The sequence below is a fragment of the Tyto alba genome, unplaced genomic scaffold, assembly GCF_018691265.1.
Source record: "Tyto alba isolate M040663 unplaced genomic scaffold, T.alba_DEE_v4.0 Super-Scaffold_9, whole genome shotgun sequence".
Classification (NCBI taxonomy): Eukaryota; Metazoa; Chordata; class Aves; order Strigiformes; family Tytonidae; genus Tyto; species Tyto alba.
This window is the reverse complement of record NW_024881330.1, coordinates 12,894,967-12,918,256: the sequence shown is the minus strand read 5'-3', so window position 1 is coordinate 12,918,256 and position 23,290 is coordinate 12,894,967. Positions and strand designations below refer to the sequence as shown.

General features: G+C 40.9%; 2 protein-coding genes across 9 annotated transcripts; one reads left to right on the top strand and one right to left on the bottom strand.

Moving 5' to 3' along the window:
* Positions 1 to 452: 452 nt before the first annotated feature.
* On the bottom strand, positions 453 to 18,946 carry TATDN1 (TatD DNase domain containing 1). 7 transcript variants are annotated; one of them, XM_042785854.1, is made up of 13 exons: positions 18,851 to 18,890; positions 17,570 to 17,635; positions 17,351 to 17,465; positions 16,890 to 16,939; positions 14,863 to 14,926; positions 13,512 to 13,655; positions 13,377 to 13,419; positions 7,151 to 7,236; positions 6,986 to 7,026; positions 5,524 to 5,600; positions 4,761 to 4,831; positions 3,694 to 3,820; positions 453 to 708 (listed from the first exon to the last, which is right to left on the bottom strand). In XM_042785854.1, exons 6-13 carry the CDS (start codon positions 13,651 to 13,653, stop codon positions 606 to 608), a joined length of 690 nt encoding a protein of 229 aa, XP_042641788.1. In that variant the 5' UTR covers positions 13,654 to 13,655; positions 14,863 to 14,926; positions 16,890 to 16,939; positions 17,351 to 17,465; positions 17,570 to 17,635; positions 18,851 to 18,890; the 3' UTR covers positions 453 to 605. The 7 variants fall into 7 exon arrangements, with proteins under 7 accessions (XP_042641788.1, XP_042641786.1, XP_042641787.1 ...); XM_042785852.1 differs by lacking the exon at positions 17,351 to 17,465 and having other exon boundaries at positions 18,851 to 18,946; XM_042785853.1 differs by lacking the exons at positions 17,351 to 17,465; positions 18,851 to 18,890 and adding an exon at positions 18,351 to 18,381.
* On the top strand, positions 18,857 to 22,945 carry NDUFB9 (NADH:ubiquinone oxidoreductase subunit B9). Of its 2 annotated transcripts, none has more exons than XM_042785857.1 (4): positions 18,857 to 19,115; positions 19,433 to 19,625; positions 21,592 to 21,705; positions 22,698 to 22,945. In XM_042785857.1, exons 1-4 carry the CDS (start codon positions 18,871 to 18,873, stop codon positions 22,827 to 22,829), a joined length of 684 nt encoding a protein of 227 aa, XP_042641791.1. In that variant the 5' UTR covers positions 18,857 to 18,870; the 3' UTR covers positions 22,830 to 22,945. The 2 variants fall into 2 exon arrangements, with proteins under 2 accessions (XP_042641791.1, XP_042641792.1); XM_042785858.1 differs by having other exon boundaries at positions 18,978 to 19,059.
* Positions 22,946 to 23,290: the final 345 nt, after the last annotated feature.

Here is a 23,290-nt window from a genome sequence, read left to right as displayed (position 1 = left end):
AGTGAGTTCTGAATGCAAATGAAAAATACTGGTGAAAACAGACTGTTCAGCGGGTCAAATCAGAAACGCAGAGCCTGAACCAAAGCAGCTTTACTTACAGATTCAGTATTAGCAGAGCTTTATTGCTAAAAACTAGTGAGTTGTGTTTTTAGAAAATAAAATAAATAAAAAATTAGGTTGGTAGACTTAATGTTACAGCATTTGCGTATGTGGAACAAAAGATGAAACTGCTAAGCTTTGTGATGAAGTAGCAAAGCATGCCAGTGATGTGTTAAACACTTCTGAATTACCAGTCATAGCTTGAAGTGCTCTACATGTGAACTCGGCAGCCTGGTAATCATCTTGTAATGCATACAGGTATTAACAGGAGTTGCGAGCTTGGGCCACCCTTGAAATTGATCCTGAATCTTGATGAAGGGGAAACAGGGCTGAGAAACTGCACCAATGCAGGCCACCTTTTCGAAAGCAGCTTTAATCTTGTATCATAAAAAAAAAAAAAGAGCGCTACATATTGGCTTCCATTGATAAGAACTTGCAGATATGGTAATTTTTAAGTTTTTGCAATATATTTACTGAAGTTACACTGAATAATGTAAGAAAAATGACTATATATTTGGAAAGAAGACTTTAATAGTGTTGTTATAGAGAGTATTGGCCAACTCAAGTGGGTCATCTTCTCTTACTGCCGCCATTATTTCCAGTATTTGACTAAAAAAGAAAGATTGGTATTAGAAGACTGAAGCTCGGTACTGAATATTCTTCAGACTGCTGCATGTGTATGTACAAACCTATGCCAAGAGCAACAGGGCAAGGTGCTCAGGTACGCAAATAGCTTCACTTTTAAGTCACTAACTGCCATTCCCTTTACACTGAACACTGGTTGCTCACGGGTACAGATTCATCTTTGGTCTTTTGACTCTTGTTTGGAGGTAATTAAACAGCTTTCTGTTTCAAAGAAAGTGTCATTTTGTGGGTGTCTTTATCAATAGCCTTTATTTTTCAGACTGAAGTTTGTTAGCCTTTCAAGGCTAAAGCTGCACTATGAATAAACTGGTCTATGGCAAAGCCTAAATTCCAGATTCAGCCTTATCTGAGAGTACAGCTGACAAACTAACTTATTCCTGCTTCCCCAATTCTCTAGATTAATTGTGATTAACACATTCAGATAGTTGCAGTAATTTTAAATGAGCAATTTGACAAACCCGTAGCCTTAATACAAGCTAGGAAAAGGAGGCTAAAGAACTGGGATGAACAGTATTAGCACTATGTAACAGAAACTCAAGCCGCAATCTTATTTCTGTACTTATTTTCTTGATTTTTGTATCAGTCATGCTGAAAAAACCAAATATTCTATACATTCCTAAGACAAGTAATAATTTCATTTTTTTCTAGTAGTAGAAAAAAACCCCAACTGTCACAGCACAGAGTAAGAGCCTTAAGCCTGGCGCTAGGGTTGGGTGGTTTTGGTTTTTAGATCTTGCCTCTTAAATTACACTGTGGCTCAACTTCCTTTTGAGGAAAACAGAGTAGAACAAGTTGCTTTTAACTACTGGAATACAAATATTTTCTTAGATGCAGAGTTAGCCATTTCATGACCACTCCTGTGCTTTGCAGCCAAAGAGTTTCTTGCTTTAAGGGGACTTTCCAGATGAGATGGGGTGAGATCAGTTACAAACACCAAAGAATTTCACCCCTGAAGCATCTTGGTAGCACTTGCATATCTGTCCCCACTTGGATGCAGCAGAATGCTAGATGTTACTATAACACTGTATATGAAATCACTGAAGGAAGGAAAAAAAAAAGGTATCTTGTGGCTAAAATAACAAAAAAATAGCTTCCAAATGCAGTTCTGAAAATACATATAAGCAGAAATATCACCCGCTATCAAAACTGGGAGGTGTCCAGCACCACCAAAAAAAGACAAGTGGAAAATTTCTCCTGCTAACTGAGCTATATCAAACAGTATATATACCCTAAACATTAAATATGCTTTGTGGCCTGAGTCTAACTTTCCCTCACACCTGATCCTGCTACTTGAGAAGTCACAAAATATCAATTCTCAGTTACCATACTTAATTTTTCCTAAGGTTTAAGAGGTTCTCAGGTTACTAGTCTACAATTAGTACAGGTTAAAACTAATGTTTTAAAAAGCCAGCAATTTTAAAATAAGGTTGAACTGAATAAGATTTTGGTTTATAAAAGAAAGCAAAAGCCAAACTGTAGCATTTGTGTACTGCTCTAGGACAGACTCCCTGCATTTCCAGTTTTGGGGTCTCTGAAACACTTCTGTACACTGCAGACAGACATGGGAGGTGCAGGTAACACACACAGGCTTGCCAAATAGCCTTATGCAGTAACAGTAGAGGTTTTCCACTTGTGATTAGAAAACTGTTCTCACTTGGTTCCTTCACCTACTCCAAAATGGACTACCCCAGAAAGTCTTAAAATACTGAAAGAGCCCTTCCATGCTAATGTGTGTGCTTCATGTCTGTCAACCCAGGACAATGTCTAAAACAAAATCAATTTCAGAACGTATTCCAAATCAATGTAACAGCATAAAATATTTCTGAACGCTAGGAGATGTCACCATGTAAGCTAAAACTGTGCTTTCAGCATGATCAGTGGTCTTCTCTAAAAGTTTCTTCAGGTCTCCAAATAAAGCAGCAGAACTTTTCTTCAGTTCTTACCCTTGATCAGACACCTTGCTGAATAGCTATAGAGTCTTTACTACTGTCCTGTGCAGTATTTCAAAAGCTAGTTCCAAACACGTAATTTACATAGCTTTTCATAGATACACATACAGACTAAAAAGAAAAAAAAAGCCCAAATAAACAGGCTTTGCACCTGGATAGGTACAGCTGTCAGCTTTACCTGCTGAAAATGCATTCATGTACTACACTGCAAGAAGAAACCTTCCCAAATTCCTTTTTCTTTTCAGAGAGTTGGTAACAAGAAGATGACCAAGAAGATTGGTGTAACTCACTGAGCAGACTTTAGTAACAGTTGTGATATTTCAGGCATTTAATCCATCAGTGCTATTTAATGGAGATAAACATTTTCACTAAAGCAATGATACCTTTCCCTGCTTTCCATACCTCTGCCAGGAAGCACATGAAAACGGTTTCTGTGCTTCTAACTCTGTCCACAAGCCACTGGAGTTTTCTTTTGCTATTCTCTATGCTGACTGCTGTTCCTCACATCTAAACCTCACAGATCACAGTGTTATGTGAAGCTTAATTTTTTGTAGGCACAGCAGCAGAAGGAAGAAATGATTCTAACCAAATTCACGTTCCGGCAGTTGATGTTGCAGGAGCTGTGATGCAAACAGAGGCACTGCCCACCGCAGAGGACTGCAGAGCTCCTGCGCTGTGTCAGCTTTAAAAATAACTGGAAGAGCAACTGAGTGAAATTTATTCAAGTCAGATTACAGGATTTTACCCTTTCTCCAATGTATCAACCGAAAAGATAAGAATGGTACTGGTTTCACTTTCAGGAGCTTTTTACATCCCGAATTGCTGAAGTGGAAAAATTAAGACTTTCTTTTTTTCCACAACCTATAAAGCAACACCTTGCACAAGTTTCAGTACATTTAAATTAATTTCTATTCGATACATTTCCAGTGAACTGATTTTTCCAATTTTTTTCCCTGTGAGAAGTGAAGTATTTTAAAGAACAGTACAGCAGTACACTCACATTATATGGCAGGGTTCATTTCTGTCCTTCAAGCAGTGCCCAATTTCCCATTTCTTTTTTGTAGGAAATGTAGTTTTAATGTAGTTAGATCCAGCGTGAGTATTTTTCACTCCACACCAAGGCGCGTCTAGTTTCATTTGAAAAAAAAAAAAAAAATTAAAAGTATGCAATCATCTGAGAATAGCATGAGATAGTTTAATCAACTACTTCCACAGACAAGAGTTCTTGCAATCTCTAGCACTGACTTCTGATTCAAAATGCAATTTAAGAGATTTGGGCAATTTAACATCTTCACAACCTTGCGATTTTTATGCCGTTACCTTCAGGACTTTACATTTTAAACAACTGGCAATATCAGTACACAACACTAATTTCCTCTGATGTGATGACCATAGCTAGGTACACTGTGTGCGCTCTGCAGAAGCTTCCTGTGTACTTTAACAGGTCTGTACTTCATGTGCAAGTAAATCTAAGGATTTAGGCAGTTTTTGGTTTTCCTTTCTCATACTCACAGATTAGAATAAATACTCTAACTGCCATGTACTGATAATTGAAATTAACGTGCCCTGCCCCCCCTACCCCCAAAAGGCATCCCCAGTCAGTCAATTAAAATTACTGCTCAGTAGGCCAAGAGGGGAATTGAAGTGTTCTTCCACCTTAGTCCATTTAAAGAGCTGCTGTTTCCAAATGCCATTAATGCTTCCAGTGGCAAACTCACAGCCATTGCCCGGTGCCTGGCACATCTCCAGCAAGCCAGATTTTAAAAGATATTCACGCAAGATTCTAGTACCTATGTACATTTAAAAATCTGGGCTTGTCAATTTGTCCTTTTTATCTTCCCCTGCAATGTCAGGAAATGAGACAGCGGCTTATTCCTTCCAGCAGAAGGCTGAAAAGAAGTATTCCTGGAGCCCGTAAGCGGCTTTCCAAAGTGGAGAAAGAGCCAGTCCTATTTCTTCTCTGAACTCCTTAGGTCTTGATTCTGCCTCATCATTGCTATACAAGCATATCCCATTGCCCAATAAATAGTGTTTAAGTCACAAACTGACAAAGACATAAAATCTTACCAGTCTCTATCATTAATCGTTCACTAGGAATCGATTTCAATGTTTCTAAGTTGGCTTCCGTTTTCAATGAACTAGAAAATTAGAGTTTGGTTAAAAAAACATAAAAAGTATCTAAAAGTAATTACTTTTCCTGTTGAAAAGTTTTGCAGCAAAGGCAGCTTCCTAAATAATTTTGTTAGTGAATAAAATTGTCTTCATTTTTTAAAAGTGCTCCCTGTAAATTTAAACTTTGCAGAAAAGAGCAAATTTGGAGAGCTACTCAGTGCAGCTGCCTCACCCCAGCAAGCACGCAGAACCCCTGCCTGCAGCGCCCGTGCTCGCCTGGCCTCGGCAACCCGTGCAGCTTACAGAGCGGTGCTGGGTGGCTCTGGGCCAGATGACTGCTGAAAATTCAGACTGCGTAACCAGTAGATGTGGCTGCTCAGGTTACATTTGCATTACTCCTGGATTTGACATGGCAGCTTAAAATGATGCTATTTTTTAAACACTTCGCAGAGGGACTGCCTCCACATTCAACAACCTTATTTATTTACAAACAAGGATTGACCTGAGGGCAGTAGAATGGACCTAAGACTAGATTAACTCACTGAGCTGTGAGTTAAGAACGTTTTATGGCTAACAGACTAATGAGTGCAATTCTAAATCTGTCAGATGATTAAGTGTCTAGTGAGCTTTGAAAACCTGATCTCATTGTTTAAAAGAAAGCAATGAGATCACTACAGCTGATACTTAAAGATAGTTTTATTTCTCGTAAAGAACTTACCAGCCATTTATTCCAATATAAAGATCCAAATCTATTATAGCTGCTGCTTCTTCTTTTGTGCCATCAAAAGAATGTACCTAGAACATACATAAATATAGATGCACACATATATACAAATATATGTACTTCATTTAAGCCACCAATCATGTAGAAGTATGTGTAAGTTTTTATTTGCATCATAAATACCTTTGATAGTATGCATTGCACATCAATACAAACACAGAGATGGGGCATGGCTTAGTTGATTCTGAATTTGGCACATGATTCTGAATTTGGGCAAAGTTCAGGCTGAAGTCACTTGAATACTGCAACAGAAGTGGTTACCACATTTGATTAGTGATAAATAGATGTAGAAAAGGCCTATCCAGCAATACTGCTTCTGGCCCAGGAACTTCCTGTAGCTGATAGCTGGGAGACCATACACAGGCACTGTGCACGCTGAGTTTTTACATTCTTTCCTCATTACTCCCCACAGGGCACTGTCAGGGACAGAGTAAGAGCTGTGTTACGTTCTCTGCAGCTTTTAGCCCACTGGACCTAGAGCGCCAGCCTAGCTGGGCATCCCAGGGACTAACTAGGCAAGTGGCAGGTCACAGTGTCCAAGCAGCGTCTCAGCCTAAGGGGAGCAAGGACGACTGTCTGCTTCCCCATGCTGTGAGGGGGACAGTCAGGTGCAGAGGGCGCCTGCTCGTCAGTTCTCCACTAATTGCCCGTTTTGCAGAAAAAAGAAAGGAAGGAGAGACTGTACGGTATTATGTAAGAGCGCAACATGCAACATACTGAGCTAGGGGGAGGTTTTTAGGGTAACAAAGGGGAAACCTGGAGACTGAGATATTATTATAGGAGGTGTGGTGATATTAGTAGAATAGAGTAATCCAAGAATTTATTACTTTTGGAAAACCCTGCCAGAATGGAAACATGAGAGAGCGTTGCTGGGCTTTCCCAACCATTTAATCCAAAGTTTTTCCTCTTATGCTTGTGAATTAAAATACATGATCTGAATATCTAAAGACATAAAGTAATCAAAAGTTACATCTGGATCTAATTTGAAAATGATGTCTAACGTCAAAAGCAAATGTTTGAGGTTACGGCTTCCACTGGGAACATGCATCTAAATTATCTGTGGTCTGAATGCACTGCAGTTACAGACACTGACGAATTGGGAAAAGGCCAATGTCAATTAAAAGGTGCTTAAACTGTCCTTCTGACAGGCCAAGAAAAACTGCCCATGTCAGCTGCAGAGCTTTTTCTCAGCCTATCTTCTTACCTTGCAAAAAACCTGTCGAATACACAATGAAAATAAAAATACTAGAAGGGACTGGAAAACACTAATTAACAACAACTTAAATCACATAACAGAAAGCTTACCAAGATTCCATGATACACGAGAAGTTGCATATTAAGCAACAATATTCACACACAGGCATATAAAAATGAATACTACACTGAAGTCTATACTTACCACCCCTCCTACAAATCTATCTCGGTTTCTTCTCATTATGTCTATGAAACAAAATAAATAAAATTGTAAGACAGCTTTATAACAGATAAAAGTGAAAGATTCAGGTTTCCAGATTTTACATAATGAGAATTTGTTCTGAATATGTAATTCTCAAACAAAACCCACCTAAAAATTCAGCATGCGAGTTCCTACAGTGGAGAAACATGGGCAGTTGTGTCTGTTCCGACAGGTCAAACTGTTTTTCAAAATACCTGCAAAATAAAAATGATCTTTAAACAGAAACCCAGTGTAAGAGCAAATAAAGACAGTAGAAGAGTTTATTCCAGCTTTTGTCCTCCAGAACTAAAGACAGAATTCATGGATTTGCCATGCAAAAGTTTTTACTGGTGCAAGGACTTAAAAGGAACTCTTTCCCGTGGTGCATTCACATAGTAGTGATCTGGGCTGGAAGACAGATAAGAAGTGGCCAAGAGCATCAATACTGAAGAATGCACGCATATGTATGCTAAGCATGTGTTCTTGTCTAGTGTGGGTGTTAGAGTTCATTTTTATTTATTTAAGGGAGAGTGTGGATCACACAGAGATCACTATTTCAAGAAGCACCTGTAAATGCGCTGAGGGCGAGGGAGGGAGCACTATGCAGACTTCTATAACCTCAGATGGCCAAAACTGCGTCAGAGCTGGCTGCCCTGGAAAGTGACAATCCAGAGTTTTTCTTTGCCCTACCACGAAGGTCAGTCTTCCCTCTCTTGGGGTGGAAAAAATACCAATATTAGGCATCTTACTTCCACCCTACTCTGCCTATTGTCTTCCCTCTTCTCCTGGATGTGCCTGCATCCTTTCCTTTTCACTCATTTTACCCCTACCTTCTACTCGCAGTGTTCCCTTTGAAGGAGTGGTAGCAGCAAGGCAGCCATCCTATGAAGAGACATACAAATGTGGGCAGAGAGAAGGTAACTAGGTAGCCAGTTTCCAAAGGAAACTAATTAGCACTGAACTAACCTGCCACTTGTCATTTGCAGCTAGTTCTGATCCCAGAACATTATCATTTACCATCTGTGTCTGCCAGGCTACACCCAGGCATGCAAATTACCAATGCCCAGGAAAGACAGTGGAGGAACTTAAGCATGGTGGGAGGCCAACACTGCCTAGGTGACTCAGGATGCATACGTAATTTGAAAGATGACATTATTTCAACGAGGCAGGAGAACACCACTGCCTGTCCCAACAGGCTGGGACTCTATGCATGTATTGGATTTCTTTAGATGTTGCTATTAAAAGCAGTCCAGGGCACTGGGGCATTCCCATCATCAGATACCAGAAACATTTCAAAAGCAAACTCAAGTGTCTACATACCGCTGTGTATGATTCACAGATCAATCAGGAGAGAGTGGCAGCAAACCATTATTTTGATTTACATTATACTAACATATAAATAACAAATCCAATTAAAAAAATAGACAATGCAACTGGTCATTTCGTTTTGTGCAATTTTCACTATATTCCGTATATTACAGGTTGATATAGAGGGTAGAAGCAAGGACAGGTAGCCTAAGAAGAATACAGAGGAATTGTTCAAGCAGCCAGAGATCAGGTTAGGAAAGCTAAAGCCCTGAAAGGATGAAATCTGGGCAGGGATGTCAAGGGCAACAAGAAAAGCTTCCATAGCTAAGTTGGTGAAAAGGGGAAGACTAGGGAACATGTGGGCCTTCTCTGGAAGGAAATAGGTGACCTGGTTACCTGGGATATGGAGAAGGCTGAGGTACTTAATGACTTACTTGCCTCAGTCTTCACTGGCAAGTGCTCCAGCCACACCGCCCGTCACAGAAGGCAGTGGCAGGGACTGGGAGAAGGAATAACAGCCCACTGTAGGAGAAGATCAGGTTGGAGACCATCTAAGGAACCTGAAGGTGCACAAGTCCATGGGACCTCATGAGATGCATCTGCGGGTCCTGAGGGAAATGGTGGATGAAGTGGCCAAGCCACTATTCACCACATCCGAGAAGTCATGGCAGTTCCAGTAAAGCTCCCGCTGACTGGAAAAGGAGAAATAGAACCCCTTCTTTTTTAAAAGGGAAAAAAGGAAGACCTGGGGAACTACAGTCCAGTCAGTCTCACCTCTGTACCCAGCAAGATCATGGAATGGATCCTCCTGGAAACTGTGCCAGGGCACATGGAAAACAAGGAGGTGACTGGTGGCAGCCAACAGGGCTTCACCAAGGGCAAATCCTGCCTGACAAATCACGTGGCCTTCTATGCCAGGGCTACAGCACTGATGGAGAGGGGAAGAGCAACGGATGCCATCTGCCTGGGCTAGTGCAAAGCTTCTGACGCTGTCCCACACGACATCCTTGTCTCTAAATTGAAGAGACATGGATTTGACCAGTGGACCACCCGGTGGATAAGGAACTGGCTGGATGGTCGCACTCAGAGAGTCGCGGTCAACTGCTCAATGTCCAAGTGGAGAGCAGTGACGAGGGGTGTTCCTCAGGGGTTGGTGGTGGGACCAGCGCCGTTTAACATCTTTGTGGGCAACATGGACAGTGGAACTGAGTGCACCCTCAGCAAGTTTGCTGACACCACCAAGCTGCGTGGAGCGGTGACACGCTGGAGGGAAGGGATGGCATCCAGAGGGACCTGGACAGGCTGGAGAGGTGGGTGCATGCAAACCCCATGAAGCTCAACAAGGCCAAATTCCAAGCACAAGTACGGGCTGAGTGGAGAATGAATTGGGAGCAGTCCTGACGAGGAGCACCTGAGGGTATCAGTGGATGTAAAACTGACCATGACCCAGCAGTGTGCACTTGCAGCCCAGAACTCCAACTGTCTCCTGGGCTGCATCAAGAGAAGCGTGGCCAGCAGGTCGAGGGAGGGGATTCTGCCCCTCTAATCTGCATTCAGGAGACCCCACCTGCAGTGCTGTGTCCAGCTCTGGGGCCCCCAAAATCAGAAGGACATGGACCTGTTGGAATGAGTCCAGAGGAGGACACAAAGATGATCGGGGGGCTGGAGCACCTCCCTGATGAAGAAAGGCTGAGAGAGTTGGGGTTGTTCAGCCTGGAGAAGAGAAGACTCCGAGGAGACCTTATAGCGGCCTTCCAGCACTTAAAGGGGGCTATAGGAAAGGTGAGGAGGGACTTTTTACAAGGGTGTGTAGTGATAAGACAAAGAATAATGGCTTTAAACTGAAAGAGGGCAGATTTAGGTTAGATATTAGGAAGAAATTCTTTACTGTGGTGGTGGTGAGACACTGGCACAGGGTGCCCAGAGAAGCTGTGGCTGCCCCCTCCCTGGAAGGGTTCAAGGCCAGGTTGGACGGGGCTTTGAGCAACCTGGTCTGGTGGGAGGTGTCCCTGCCCATGGCAGGGGGGCTGGAACTAGATGATATTTAAGGTCCCTTCCAACTCAAACAATTCTGTGATTTCTCTGATAAAAGTTACCTTCCCCTGTATATCAGTGGAGATCTTTGAGATACAACAGGTGGAACAGAAAACGCCTTTGATGTTAAAAACTGACATGGAAACTCAGGAGAATGAATTGCATCTACTTTGAATCTTGTTGTCTAGATACTGTGATTAGTTAAGCTTGTTTGACTAAATATAAATTTAATTGGAACTCATGATTGCTCTTGCAATTAAATAGCTACAGTTGCTTGATTATATATATTTTTTTTAAACAGAAGACTTGTTTCATAGGGAAGTGATGTTTTAGAGACTGAGCTACAAATACAACCCCTAAGTAACATACTTCCAGTTTCAATCTAATTTTGAGAAGGGTAGTGGTATTCAAAGTACAAAGTTTAGTAGCCCTACAAATGAAAAAGCAATTCAAGCCTCTTCGATTCCTGACAACACCGAAGCCTAACACATGCTGCTACTTGCCTTGTCAAAGAGAAAGGGAAGGTGAGTGGGGAAATTCTTGGAGAGAAAAAAATAAAATAATTTAAAAGATATATAAAAAAAATAAAAAGGAGAAACCCTAGAAAAGCATGAAAAAAACTAGATGTACAGTGATCAGAATGGCAACAAAATAAGTCAGCAGGAAACTAAACCTTACTAGTTCCAGTACTGAAGGAACCTTTTTTCTTTGGGTGAGTAGACTGTTATTTGATATATGCTGGTTCTATGTTGCTTCTCAATAAAGAAGTTTGAAAATATTTCTGCGTGTTGTTTGTAGGTCTAGTTTAGACCATAAAGTTCAAATATTGTGGTATTTTCAGTTTTGGGATTAAGACACTAAGGGAACTGAAGCAAATTGGCCTTGCTGAGGTAGAATATCCCCAAACAAACAATTCTGGATTCATGTATGAATAACAGTGCAAGTGATTTTGTTCATGCCCTCCATTTGGATTATGAAAACTCCTGTTTCCATGTTGCTAAGCCCCACAAACCCCTCCCAGTAGCACAGCAGAAGTGAAACTTCTATATACTTACTGGTCCATTTATACTGAGACCTTCACTGTAATATGAAGGCAGCACCTTCATCTAACTACATTCAAATCATCATTTTCTGTTGGAAAAGTTATGAGAATGGAGAAAATTTCCAACAGACTTCTTAGGGCTGCTTCAACAAAGGAACTTCATCTTTATTAGCCTCCCATCTTTACTAACTTTTCAATCCAAGAAAAAGGATTTTAAAAATAATGTTCTTTTTTACAGGTGAAAATTATCAAGAAGAAAACACAGCATAACTAACTAGAAAATAATGATTAAACAAAACAGAGGTCATGCTCAGATACTACCCACTGGGAAACTACCATACTTCTCTTCTATAGGGTAAATCCAAAGCTGATTGCTAGCTCTTCTAGTGACTGCTCCAACACCTGAACTATGGATCAGATGAAAACCAGTGACATGCCTCCAGGAACTTCACGTTGCCTTCCTTTTTTTTTAGTTCATTTATCAAGCATACGTTGAGTATTAATTCAAAGAACTCACCATCCAGACTGCGAAAGGTCATGAAAGCCAGACTGTATCCAACTCCATTGCATTCAATTAGCAGAAATTAAAACAACCCCAAACTCTGACCACGTTAACCACATGAAGGATGAAGAGCAGGGAAAGCTGTCCATTTAGAAAATATAGCACTTACAAACACAATGTTTGCGGGCACCTGTCCTTGAGGCTTTCAGCATTTCTTTACTCCCTTGTATTTCTTGCTTTGTCTGTTTCATCAATCACTTCCTTCCAAGTGTAATTTCCAGGAAGAACTCCCAAAGAGCTCTGAGAAACTAGACTTATCTATTTCTTACAATTCACTGAAATAGCTCAGATAGAGACTTTCTGTCATTATCAACCACAATTAGAAAGGACTCGCCTACTACTTTAAAAGGGATTTCTGTTCTACCCTGTCACCTCTTTCCTCACAACCCAATATCAGTGAACTTGATTAGAAGTTTTTCACTTCAGGTCTTCAGCTGCAGTTCTTCAGATAAGGAAAATCCAATACATTTTTTATCTCCCAGTAACATCAAGGCAGTAAGGATTTTAAACTATGATACTCCACCAGTGTTCTAGTACGCCACAGAAAAGAAACAGGTTATGTTCCAAGGTATGATTTGCTGAACTGTACACTGAATTCTACCAAGAAAAAAAAGTTCTGTCCACTTTACTGAAGATCCTACTCTACCACTGCAGCATTATGAAGAAATTGACCTACCTAGTGCTAACTTGTGGCAATTAGAAAAAAGCACAACTAACCACTGCCCCCCAGTGACTAATTTACTCAAAACAGTAATATGCATGAGCAATTAATTAATCACTCATCTTTTCTGCATTTACCACTCACATCTTTCAGCCGGTTCCCTCTGTAGACAGAAGTTCACAATATAAGAATGCAGGCTGATTTTAGGGGCTGTGCTAGCTTCTTTCTTTTGGTATCAATACTGCCAATATTACTTCAAAACACAGATCTCTCCAGCTCCCAAGATTACCTTTTTCATCAGCTGTCAATTATCTGCTTCCAGCTAACGCCTCCCTTAGAAGCTCATTTTCTTCCGCTGTTGACTTACCCTTTTTGACAGCTCTGCTCCCTTCCCCATGCCCTTCTTTCACACACTACAGTTAGGTTATTATCCCCATGAGTCTCTAAGAGTTCTTGAGTATTAGTAAAAATGAATTGTCACACCGAGAAACCCACAGATTCTGATAAGTTTCACAGAAAAGGACGGGCTAAGTCAACACCGGGCAGGCAGCAACATTTAGCACACAGCACTACTTGAATGTAGGCACCTTTCCCTAAAGTCCCATTTCTGCCAAAAAAAAAAAAAACAGATCCAACCCTGCAAACTGCAGGTCTATACCTGACAAAATGTTACCTGGTAGAATATAAAGATAGAAAACACTCCTGTAATTTGCTACAAGTCAATTTATAGTCATCAACAGTTTCTTACTTGAGCTGGACGTCCTTTGGGCAAAATTCTAATCTATCAAAATCTACAAATAAAAAGAACAAAAAACCCACTTAGTGTTTTAGGATTTTTTAATAGATGTCTACAGAAAAAAAGAAGTACTGACATAGCACTTACCTAAGCCACATTCTCCAACTGCTATTACCTTTGTCTTATTTTTTTCAATCAGATTTTTTAATTCAGATAAATATTGTTCAGGGCTACTCTGATCAAATTCTCCACAGCGGGTAGGATGACAGCCAACTGTACTGTAAAACATGTCTAAAGCAAGATAGAAGGTGTTAAGAAAAAAAAAAAAAAGAAAATATTTATATAAGGTATAGACAGTATCTGTATTTGGACTTGTTGTTATTGCTCATAATTTTAAAAGAAGACCCTTTGAACAACTTTATCATGGTGATAATTTTATCATACTGACATTTTCTGCTTTAAAAATATTAGACAGTATCTCTAGTGGGGCTGTGTGCATGTATCTATTTTTAGTACACATAATTTAGAATACTCCAAAACTGCAATTCAAAACTGAATTATTCTGGTGGAGCAGCCCTCAAGAAATCATACAATTCTTGAGGCTGGAAGAGACCTCTTGAGATCATTGAGAAATACATCTCATTCAAAATGCATCAGGTTACCCTCAGTTTAGGATTTGCAGACAGCATGTGATTTCCATCGTGTGCCTCTGCATCAGCTGTTACAGAATTTTGCAATGCAACATCTAGCCTGATTTACCTAAGCATTTAATCTAGATTACTTTAGTGCCAAATCTAACATTTCTGCTAAGTGCCTTTATGGAGAATGTAAAAGCATGGGTGGGGAGGGAAAGACTACATAAGGCCCAGAGCCGTGTGAGCTTATATGAAAGCTAGTCCTGCTTTGATGAAGTGGGGTGGATTGGGTTGGACCAGATTATCTCCTGAGGTTCATTCCAACCTAAATTATTCTATGGTTCTGTTCGTAAATAGTACTTTAACATGTGTTTTAATTCAAATACATATTTAAGTAATCAGTAGAATGATATTTGTCTTTTTCACAGAAAGAAAGGAAAAGCTAGGAGAATCATAAAAAGAAAGATACCTCTCTTGTTCAAGCTGGTCATGACAGATTGCCAAATAAAACACAAATAAAAACCCACCAAAACCCCATATATTCCACACCATATAAGCATTCTATTTTATTTCTAGAAGACAGCCTTATAACAAAATTTTTATTCCAGAAATTTCCTGGAATTTCTGTTTTTATCTAGAAATAGAAATTACAGGAAAGACTGATTACTTCCAACACCCAGGGATCTAAAGAGCAACATACCGAAACTCATACACAGTGTGTTCACCCCACCCTGAAACATAATTTCTCATTTTAACCTGAGATTCTGTAAACACCTCCAGGGGCAGGTCCTTTTGAACTCCTAATTCTGAGAGTGGAAAAGGTTCTATTTTTGACTGACAACGTAAGTTTAATGTGAAAATACCATTTGTCTGTGCCAGCTCCAATGCATCTTTACTATCTTGTAGACTTCCACCTGTAATCAAAAGCTTGTAAGAAGAAAAGTAGTGTCAGCAAGTATGTTCTTCTTTGAACATCAAACAACATTTAAGAAAAGATAAGAATCTATACAGAGAACATCAGAAGGCAATTACTAATGTATATATGACAAAATTTCATAAATCAGTAACAAACCTCAATGGTCCTCAGGAGCTGGTAAATACACAAGGCATCAAACCCTGATTTTTTTCTTCATCAGGTATCTTCTGTGCTAAGTATTTAAACCATTAAACGAGTAAAATACTTCCATTTGCAGCAATATTGACTTCATTAGTCAATGACTCAAAACTTTGTTTCTGAATATAATTTCTTGAATGCAAATATTCTCCCTGTTTTACAGGTGGAGAAACTAAAAACACCCAAACACCCAAAACAAGACGTGAGCAAGTAAGTAGATAAACCAACAAAGGAATCTGTATCAGTCAGGATTACAAATTTAAGAATATCTGGCTCTGATCTTTTATTTTTACCTTAAGATCAGAGGTTATCACACCAGAATTGTTGCTTTACAGTGTTTTTTGAACCACTACTTGCAGGACTTTGCACCCTAGGTCCTAATAAACCATGACTATACTGCTTTTGAACAACTCTTATGCCTACACATGCTACATCAGACTCGGTCAGCACCAAGTCAGACTTTTCTGCAATATGCTCCATTAAAGATGGACACATCCCAACAGCATCACCAGAAAAAATAAGTTAAGCTGATTATTGTCTCAGTACACATACAGCACAGGGCAAAACTTTACAAAAAAATTATGATAAATCAGCAGCTAAATGGAAAAATAGAAGTATTTTCAAATAAACAGATTAAGCTTCTAGGCAAGCAGAAACAATCTGGGATAGAATAGACTTCTGACACTGTATGGGCCAGTAGCAAAACTGAAAACACAGCTAAGGACACAGAACTCCTGAATTCCATTTCTGAATTCACTGTGAATCTTGAAAAAGTTACGCAGTCAATCTATTTTTGATTATAAAAAGAGGAAAAATTGCCACTTACTTTCAGAGGGTGGTATAAAGATTAAACAGTACTTACACAGCACATATAAATGCAGTAAGTGACTGTGATTCTGTATTTGCTACAGTGTGGTAACTTCTCCATCACTAGTTTTCTTTTTTTTGTCTCACGGTTTATTTCCCCACACTTTTCAGATGAGAGCCTTTCAGCAAACTTTCAAGATGTCTGTTCCTCTTCTAGATGATGTTTTATTTCTTTATTTCTACGCCACCAGCCTTATTAGTGCAGTAGAACAGTTTGTGGCCATGTACACTGTATTCTATTTTAAACTGTATTTTTGTCTTGACAATCTATTCAGTTTAGAGAGAAAAATAAAGGCAGGCTGGACTATTATAACTAAAGGAGTGTGGTCCACTGCTGAAAACAGTGACTTCAAGCTAAGAGTTACAAACCTGCTCATCATGATGCAGTTTAAATACACGTAAGCCAGTATTTACTAGCACACATTCAGATGTCTCAACTGTAAGAATTTATGGGCACTCCCAACTCTTCTGCAATTATCAATTTCCTTTACACAGAGAAATATCTGAAGGATTATTATCAGAAGAGCTTTTGAGTTTTGATCTGTAGCAGTAACTGTTGAGTGAATCACTCAGGATACAAGACAGGAGTGGATGCCTATATTACAACATGGAGAATTACATACTCGTTGACTGCAGTAGGTCAGAGGAGAACATCTTTCTGTCGGAACTGTATAAAAGAAATTCTACATACCTATCACATATGATACCACTGAACTGATCAGCTTCTAACAATGTGTGCAAATGAAAGATAACGCTCTGCACAGAACACTTTTGCTTTATACTACTGAAGAAAGTTACTGCATTTTCCACTGCAAGTTCCAGAAAGTTTTGTTGCAATATTGAGCGCTAAAAAGCAAAGTATTAGAAAGCAGTTTAAAATATTAAAGAAATTTTATTTGACAAAATTACCTTTTTAACACCAACTTTGACTGCTCTCTCTATCACATCCAAAAAGTCATCTGTGAGAAAGTTCATAAAAATGACGTAAATTGAACTTAAGGTTTTACAGCATAATTTAACCACTTTTCAACTAAAAATCACTTTCATTCAGTCAAAATGCCCATCATGAACAATCTCTAAACCACACTTGATAATCTTTAGAAGATACTAACAAAAAGCAATAACTGAAGATCCAGTTTAAATACAAGTAGTCAGCGGAAGCTTTTCTCATACTTTATAATAGACTCTGGTTTTACATCTATATCTAAAGGCTGTGACAGCAAAAACAAGCATCAGTTATAATTAGTAACTACGATTCAGCAGTGCAATACTTTGATAGTTTATTGTTCATAATTCTCAGATCAGTTTCTTCCATGCAATCCTAACATAAACACATCAGCAGTTTTTCATTTTGCTCTAGAAGCAGTTACCTGTATGACAACTTAACAGTAATTCAGTAGAAAAGATTGTATTTTGCTTAGAATATCTAACTTATTTTGTCACGCTTTCTTCTTCAAGCCAGAGCAAATAATAAGCATCCAGTCTCTGAGGAGAAAAAAAAAAATCTAACCTCACTTTCTTGACAGGTAAGATGCTTCCATTTTAACAAGGAGGATCCTGTCTTTCAGCAGATACAAAGAAACATTTACCTTGGTGTTTCTGTGTTCCCCTGTAGATTCCTCTGAACATCGGATCTGTCAGGTTAATACCAATATCTATGAAGAAACAAATATAGAAATTTGACGTTTTCGATGCTCTCTACGTTTCATTCTGAGCATTAGCCAACTAGGGAATACAATGGAAAGCATATCTTAGTAGTCCCTGACTACCACACTGACAGGCCATATAAAGCTCAAGCATAAGTTTACTTGCATAACTTGAGAGCTTACTCCTTACTAGAAGTGTCCAAAAAATAAAATTTGGGCCTACCGTCCAACTTGACTTATTCTATGAGTATGTAAGACTCGCCCTCATAATCACCAAAGCTAATACAGATATACTGTTTATTGCAATTAATTCTGCTTTTCACACGAACATATAAACGTATCTCTGCCAACAAGCAGTAACAGGGAAGGAAAAATGCATCATCTCACATCCTACCTTTACAGGGGTGGGAGCAGCAACAGACCACTTCCTAAAAGTGCCTGTTTTCCCCTTTTACTGCCTGCGACCATCCAGCCTGGCCAGCAGCACCAACAAGGGAACCTGCAATGCAGACACCGGCCGAGGCCGCTCCCGGCCCAGCGCCGCTCCCTCCCTTGGCTCCCAGAGCTTTCCCCGAGCCGCAGCCCCGCAGGCGAGGGCTGAGGCACCGACGTGAGGAGCAACCGCCTCTGCAGCTGCCAGAGCCCACCTTCCTGGCGGGGAGGGAACTTCTCCAAGGTAATATCAGGCTGCTCAGCCACAAATAAAACTTCAGCCTGAACCGACCTTCTGAAGTTGGTTACATACTTGCTGCCGAATTTCCTAAAAACATTAACATTTTCATCCAGGACAATTTCACACAATTAGAATCAACCACGACTGATGCACCAAAGCAAAAAATGATGAGAGCCGGCCAAAAGATCGAGTTTAGGGATAACTCTGAGTAGCCACACAGCAGCCCCTCCGTGAAGCCCCCGCCGATGTCAGAAACGCTCCCAAACGCTCCTTGCAGGCTCAAAGGCAGCCTGCACCTCGGCCCCGGAGACACCGAGGGGGACTGCAGAAGGTGACAAGCCCTGGATGAGGGGCGACCCGCACCACCCCACCCCACCCCGGCCCCCACGGAGCGGGGCGGCGGGGCTCCCTCCGCGCGGCGGTGACTGCCTCGGCCCGGCACCGGGAGAACCGCGGAGGGACCCAGGACGAGGCAACCAGCCGCACCAACGCCAGGAAGGCAAATCCACCACCACCACCTCCTCCTCCCCCCCGTCCCGCTCTCCCCTCACCGATGAACTTGACGCGGCTCATGGCTGCGGCAGCGGCGGCGGCGGGAGCACGAGCGACGCGCCTGCGCGCAGCACCGCCCTCCTCCACCTTCCCGTCAGCCCCTGCGGGCGGCACCGCCCTCCACCTTCCCGTCAGCCCCTGCGCGCGGCAGGGGACGGGCAGCGCTGCGCGGCTCGTAATGGCGGCGTACCTGACGCACCAGCAGAAGGTGCTGCGCCTCTATAAGAAATCCCTGCGGCACTTGGAGTCCTGGTGCATCTATCGGTGAGGGGTGAAGGGAGGGGGAGACCTGTGCTTCTTAGGAGCTGGCCTTCCCCGCCGACACGGGGTGTTGGGCTTGACCGGGCCTTTGTCCTCTTTCATTTCTCTCCCTTCCCCTCGGCCTGGCTGAAGGGGCGAGGAAGAAGCCTCTAGGGCCACTTGCCAGTGCCTGCCACAGAAAAGTGCGATGCGGGGACAGGAGGCCCTCAGAGGCCCCTGGCCAAGCCCTGTCTTTGCGCAAGTGGGACTGGTGGTGCCGCAAAGCTTTGTTTCTTTATGTGATTAGTGTTTTCCTCAACGTGCTTTATCTCTCTCTGTAGAGACAAATACCGCTACTTTGCCTGCCTCCTGAGAGAACGATTTGATAAGAACAAGGATGTGAAGGATATGGTGAAAGCTACAGAGCTGCTAAGGGCAGGTGAGGAGGAGTTCTGGGCAAACCAGCATCCTCAGCCGTACCTCTTCCCTGACTCCCCTGGGGGCACTGCCTATGAGAGATACGAGTGCTACAAGGTAAGGTGGCCTGTAAGGTTGTGTATTACTATGCTTGCCTTACTCTTTTCTTGGTGAATGTGGTGTTCTTTAAGTGGACTTTCATAGTGCTGCAGCTCAACTCAGCAGTGTAATTTCTGTAATAGTTTACAGCTGCTGAGCACCTTAATGCTTGCATGGGAGAAGCTATCCCACCTGTCTGATCCTTGAAAACGGAGTTTCTTGGCCTGTCTGAACACAGGTAGCTTCTTTCTGCTTGGGTAGTCGTGGGTCTTTTGCCAAGTGGGAAGTGCTCGGCGATGGGTCAGGCGGGCACAGTGAAAGGTTGGAGCTGAGCTAGGAGAGTAAACAACATGGGGGAAGCTGTGCTGCCTGCTGTGGTGCCATCTGGTCACAGCCTCTGTTTCTTTCTGGTCTTGCCAGATACCAGCTTGGCTGTTGTGGGACTTCTCTTCATTCTGTCCTAGTGTTCTTCCAGTATTTTGAATAATGGTATAAATCATCGTTTGCCTTCATATGCCATAGTGCCACATACGTATTTGTGCGTCACTGTGTATGCCTAAAAATAGAAGCTGTATTTTTGGAACCTAAGACACCTCTAGAGGCTTTTCTTCCCGTTAGGTTGTTCTATTTAGGAGTAAAGAAACAGGTTTCATAGAAAAAACATAGGGTTTTCACTTTCTTGGCATCTGCTCTTTTAATGTATTACATGAAGTTAATACTAACCTAGAGAGTGCACGTACCCATTTTTTTCCTGAATTTGAAGAAAGTGCTGATACAAGACTAGGTCTGATCAGATCTTTATGCATAACAAGCACTGTGAAAGGAAGAATCTGACACAGAATTATTGGAGGCAGAAAAAAAAAAAGAGTGAAAGGAGAAAAGGAGGACTTAAGCTTATGCTAAAGTCATGGGCATTAGTAGTAGTAGAGGTAATAGTGGGAGAGAATACAGACAGAAAAAAGGCTGGTTGAGCAATAAATAGTCAAAATTAGTTTCCTTGTAGAAGTATAAACTGGTTTATGTTCTCTTTTCTCTGCCCTGTTTGATATGCTAAAGGTGACCTTTAACAAAATGGTTGTCACAAGGATTCCGCTTGTTTATATATCAGTGACTGTCCGCTGTGCTGCTACAAAATGTAATTTTTTTAGATCTCAGGCTGTTTAATGGTTTTAATTGTTGTTTGGTGTATATGTATTTCTCTTTATATTATTATTAGCAGCTCTGCTATTTCTGTTCAGTCAGAGGTTTAATCAGTGATGAGAGTCACAGCAGGAAACTGGAAGTGTAAATGAATGATAGTATTGGAGCAACTTCCTAATTTTTTTTTAAGATTTGTGGGTTTTTTTTTTTGTTGCTGTTTTTTTTTAATCAGTGTTCCTGTCTTTAAAATGTTAACAATAGCGGTATGCTGCTGCAGAATTTTACATTTTGTTGTTTTTTTTTTTTTTCTTGATTGGACATCTTAGAGATCAGGCCATTACCAAGATCTTAAAGGTCACTAATCTTTTAGTGGTTATTGACAAGCAGAAATGAGCTGTAAGGTTCTGTGTCTGTCAAATAAGATGAATTAGTAGTTGGAGAGCAGGATCTCTTGAACTTGCTGCCTTTGGGAGAAGGAGGGGAAGAAATTAGATCTTCTCTTCCACCAGATGGAATTATTTTGAGAACCTCAGAGCAAACTGAGATGACCTGGGACTTGTCTTTGGGATGCAACGATTTAAGCAAGTCTCTCTGATGTCTTCCTATGATTTAAGGTTATGTGTGAAATGATGATTGAAAGCACTGACCTCTGCCATGTAGTGTCTTGAGACTAACAATAGTCAGGTAGCTCTTAAATGATGTGTTTATATAGTACTGTATTTCCTGGGTTATTTATCCATTTTAATACTGGCTTCAGTGATTGTGTTTAGTTCTTCTGTATGTGTCTACTATGTATGAGTTCATATATAAAAATAGTATTTATCAATTATACTTTTCTTTAAAGATTCCTGAATGGTGCTTGGATTACTGGCATCCTTCTGAGAAGGCAATGTATCCTGATTACTTTGCCAAACGAGAGCAATGGAAGAAGCTGCAGCAGGAAAGCTGGGATAAAGAGGTCAGTGCTTGCTCAGTGCAAAGTAAAGCCTCTTTAGCACGGAAGTATTTTGTGTGACATCTAGGTGTGTTCTTGGAAAAATTATTGAAGGCCTCCTCCGGTCTCATTTAGACTCTGCTTTTTTAGAAACACTGACTTGATCTAAAATGCCTACACAGAGATCTTTGAGGTACAGCTTTTTAAAGACTGTGAAGGGTATTTGAAGTTAAATCTGAACCTCCAACCATGTTTCAGTTAGTGCAGGGCTGTTGTGGCAGTTTTGCCAGAAGAAATTCCAAAGTTGGATGAGAGGAGATTAATAACCAGAGAATTCCTCTTCTGCTGCTGGCAACTGCTGGTGACACTTTCTGGTTTCACCTTTGAAAGTGACTTACCACAGTGTTCATCACTTGGGATTCAAGACTAATTTCTGGCCATCCTAAATTGAGATTCAGTTGGAAGAAGTTGATGCTCTTAGAATAGTTCTCTAATTCAGTTGTAGAGAAATAGTTGGATTATATGTAGTATGGCACTCTTACCAGAATTAACATAGTGGCAGCCAGCACTTACTCTGCTTCAAGAAATACGTTGAAAACATCTGAAGGGCTGCTGGTGGCTTGCAGAAATCGAGGTCTCCTGCAGACTGGAATGGAAGTTGTTCAGGACTTGTAATTACCTGGCAGCTTTTGAAGCAGCAAGAGAATTCAGTCCATTTAATGTAGCAATAGTAGACATGAATTATGTGGAAATAATGACCTTTTAAGTAAAATTTCTCTTGTAAATCACTCTTTACTCCTGAAATTTCCTTCTTAATTAGGTAATACAGGCCTGCAGTGATTACTGAGTTTAAGTGAATACTGGGAAACATGAAACCTGTCTGTCAACCAAAGGTGTTAATGCTGGTTCTTCCCTTCTGAAATGGGGACTGGTTTTGCTTACAGCCTGGGCACTGAAAACCGCGTTATGGAAACGTGCATTTATGAACTAAAGCCAGTTTATGTCTTGTCTTCTAGCTTAAGCAGTTGGAAGAAGAAACTCCAGCTGATGGTCCGAGAACTGAAGCTTTGCCTCCAGCTCGTAAGGAAGGACATCTGCCACCACTGTGGTGGCAGTATGTTACAAGACCTCGTGAAATTCCCATGTAAAAGCACTATTTCACATGAGAATTGAAGTGGCTTATCTTCTGTAGGCAGTGTGTCAATGACCACGTGCTACTCTAAGTAAATATACAATAAAGCCAAATAAAGTAAAAGAGAAGGCATTTTTCTGACATACTGTTCTTCTGTAACATGCACATGCTTCACTTCCAGTTTGTGCAGTGTAGAACAGATGACTGACATTTTCAGTATATTGTGTAGATGTTAAGAGAGCGTTGACCAGCCTGTGAAGAAGTGTTACTGTGGTACTGACACCAGAGCAAGTTTCATTGCAGCTTTCACAGGAAGAGTCAGGAAACTCAATGATGAGACTGAAAAACTTGGCCACGTAAACATTTGTATTCTCAGGGAAGGAATGTGAGCTTAAAGGTGTGGGAGAAGCAGATTTACTGGCTCAAATGATAAGCAACTAAACTGAGACTAACTGGCAAGCGCCTGTGTCCTGCTGT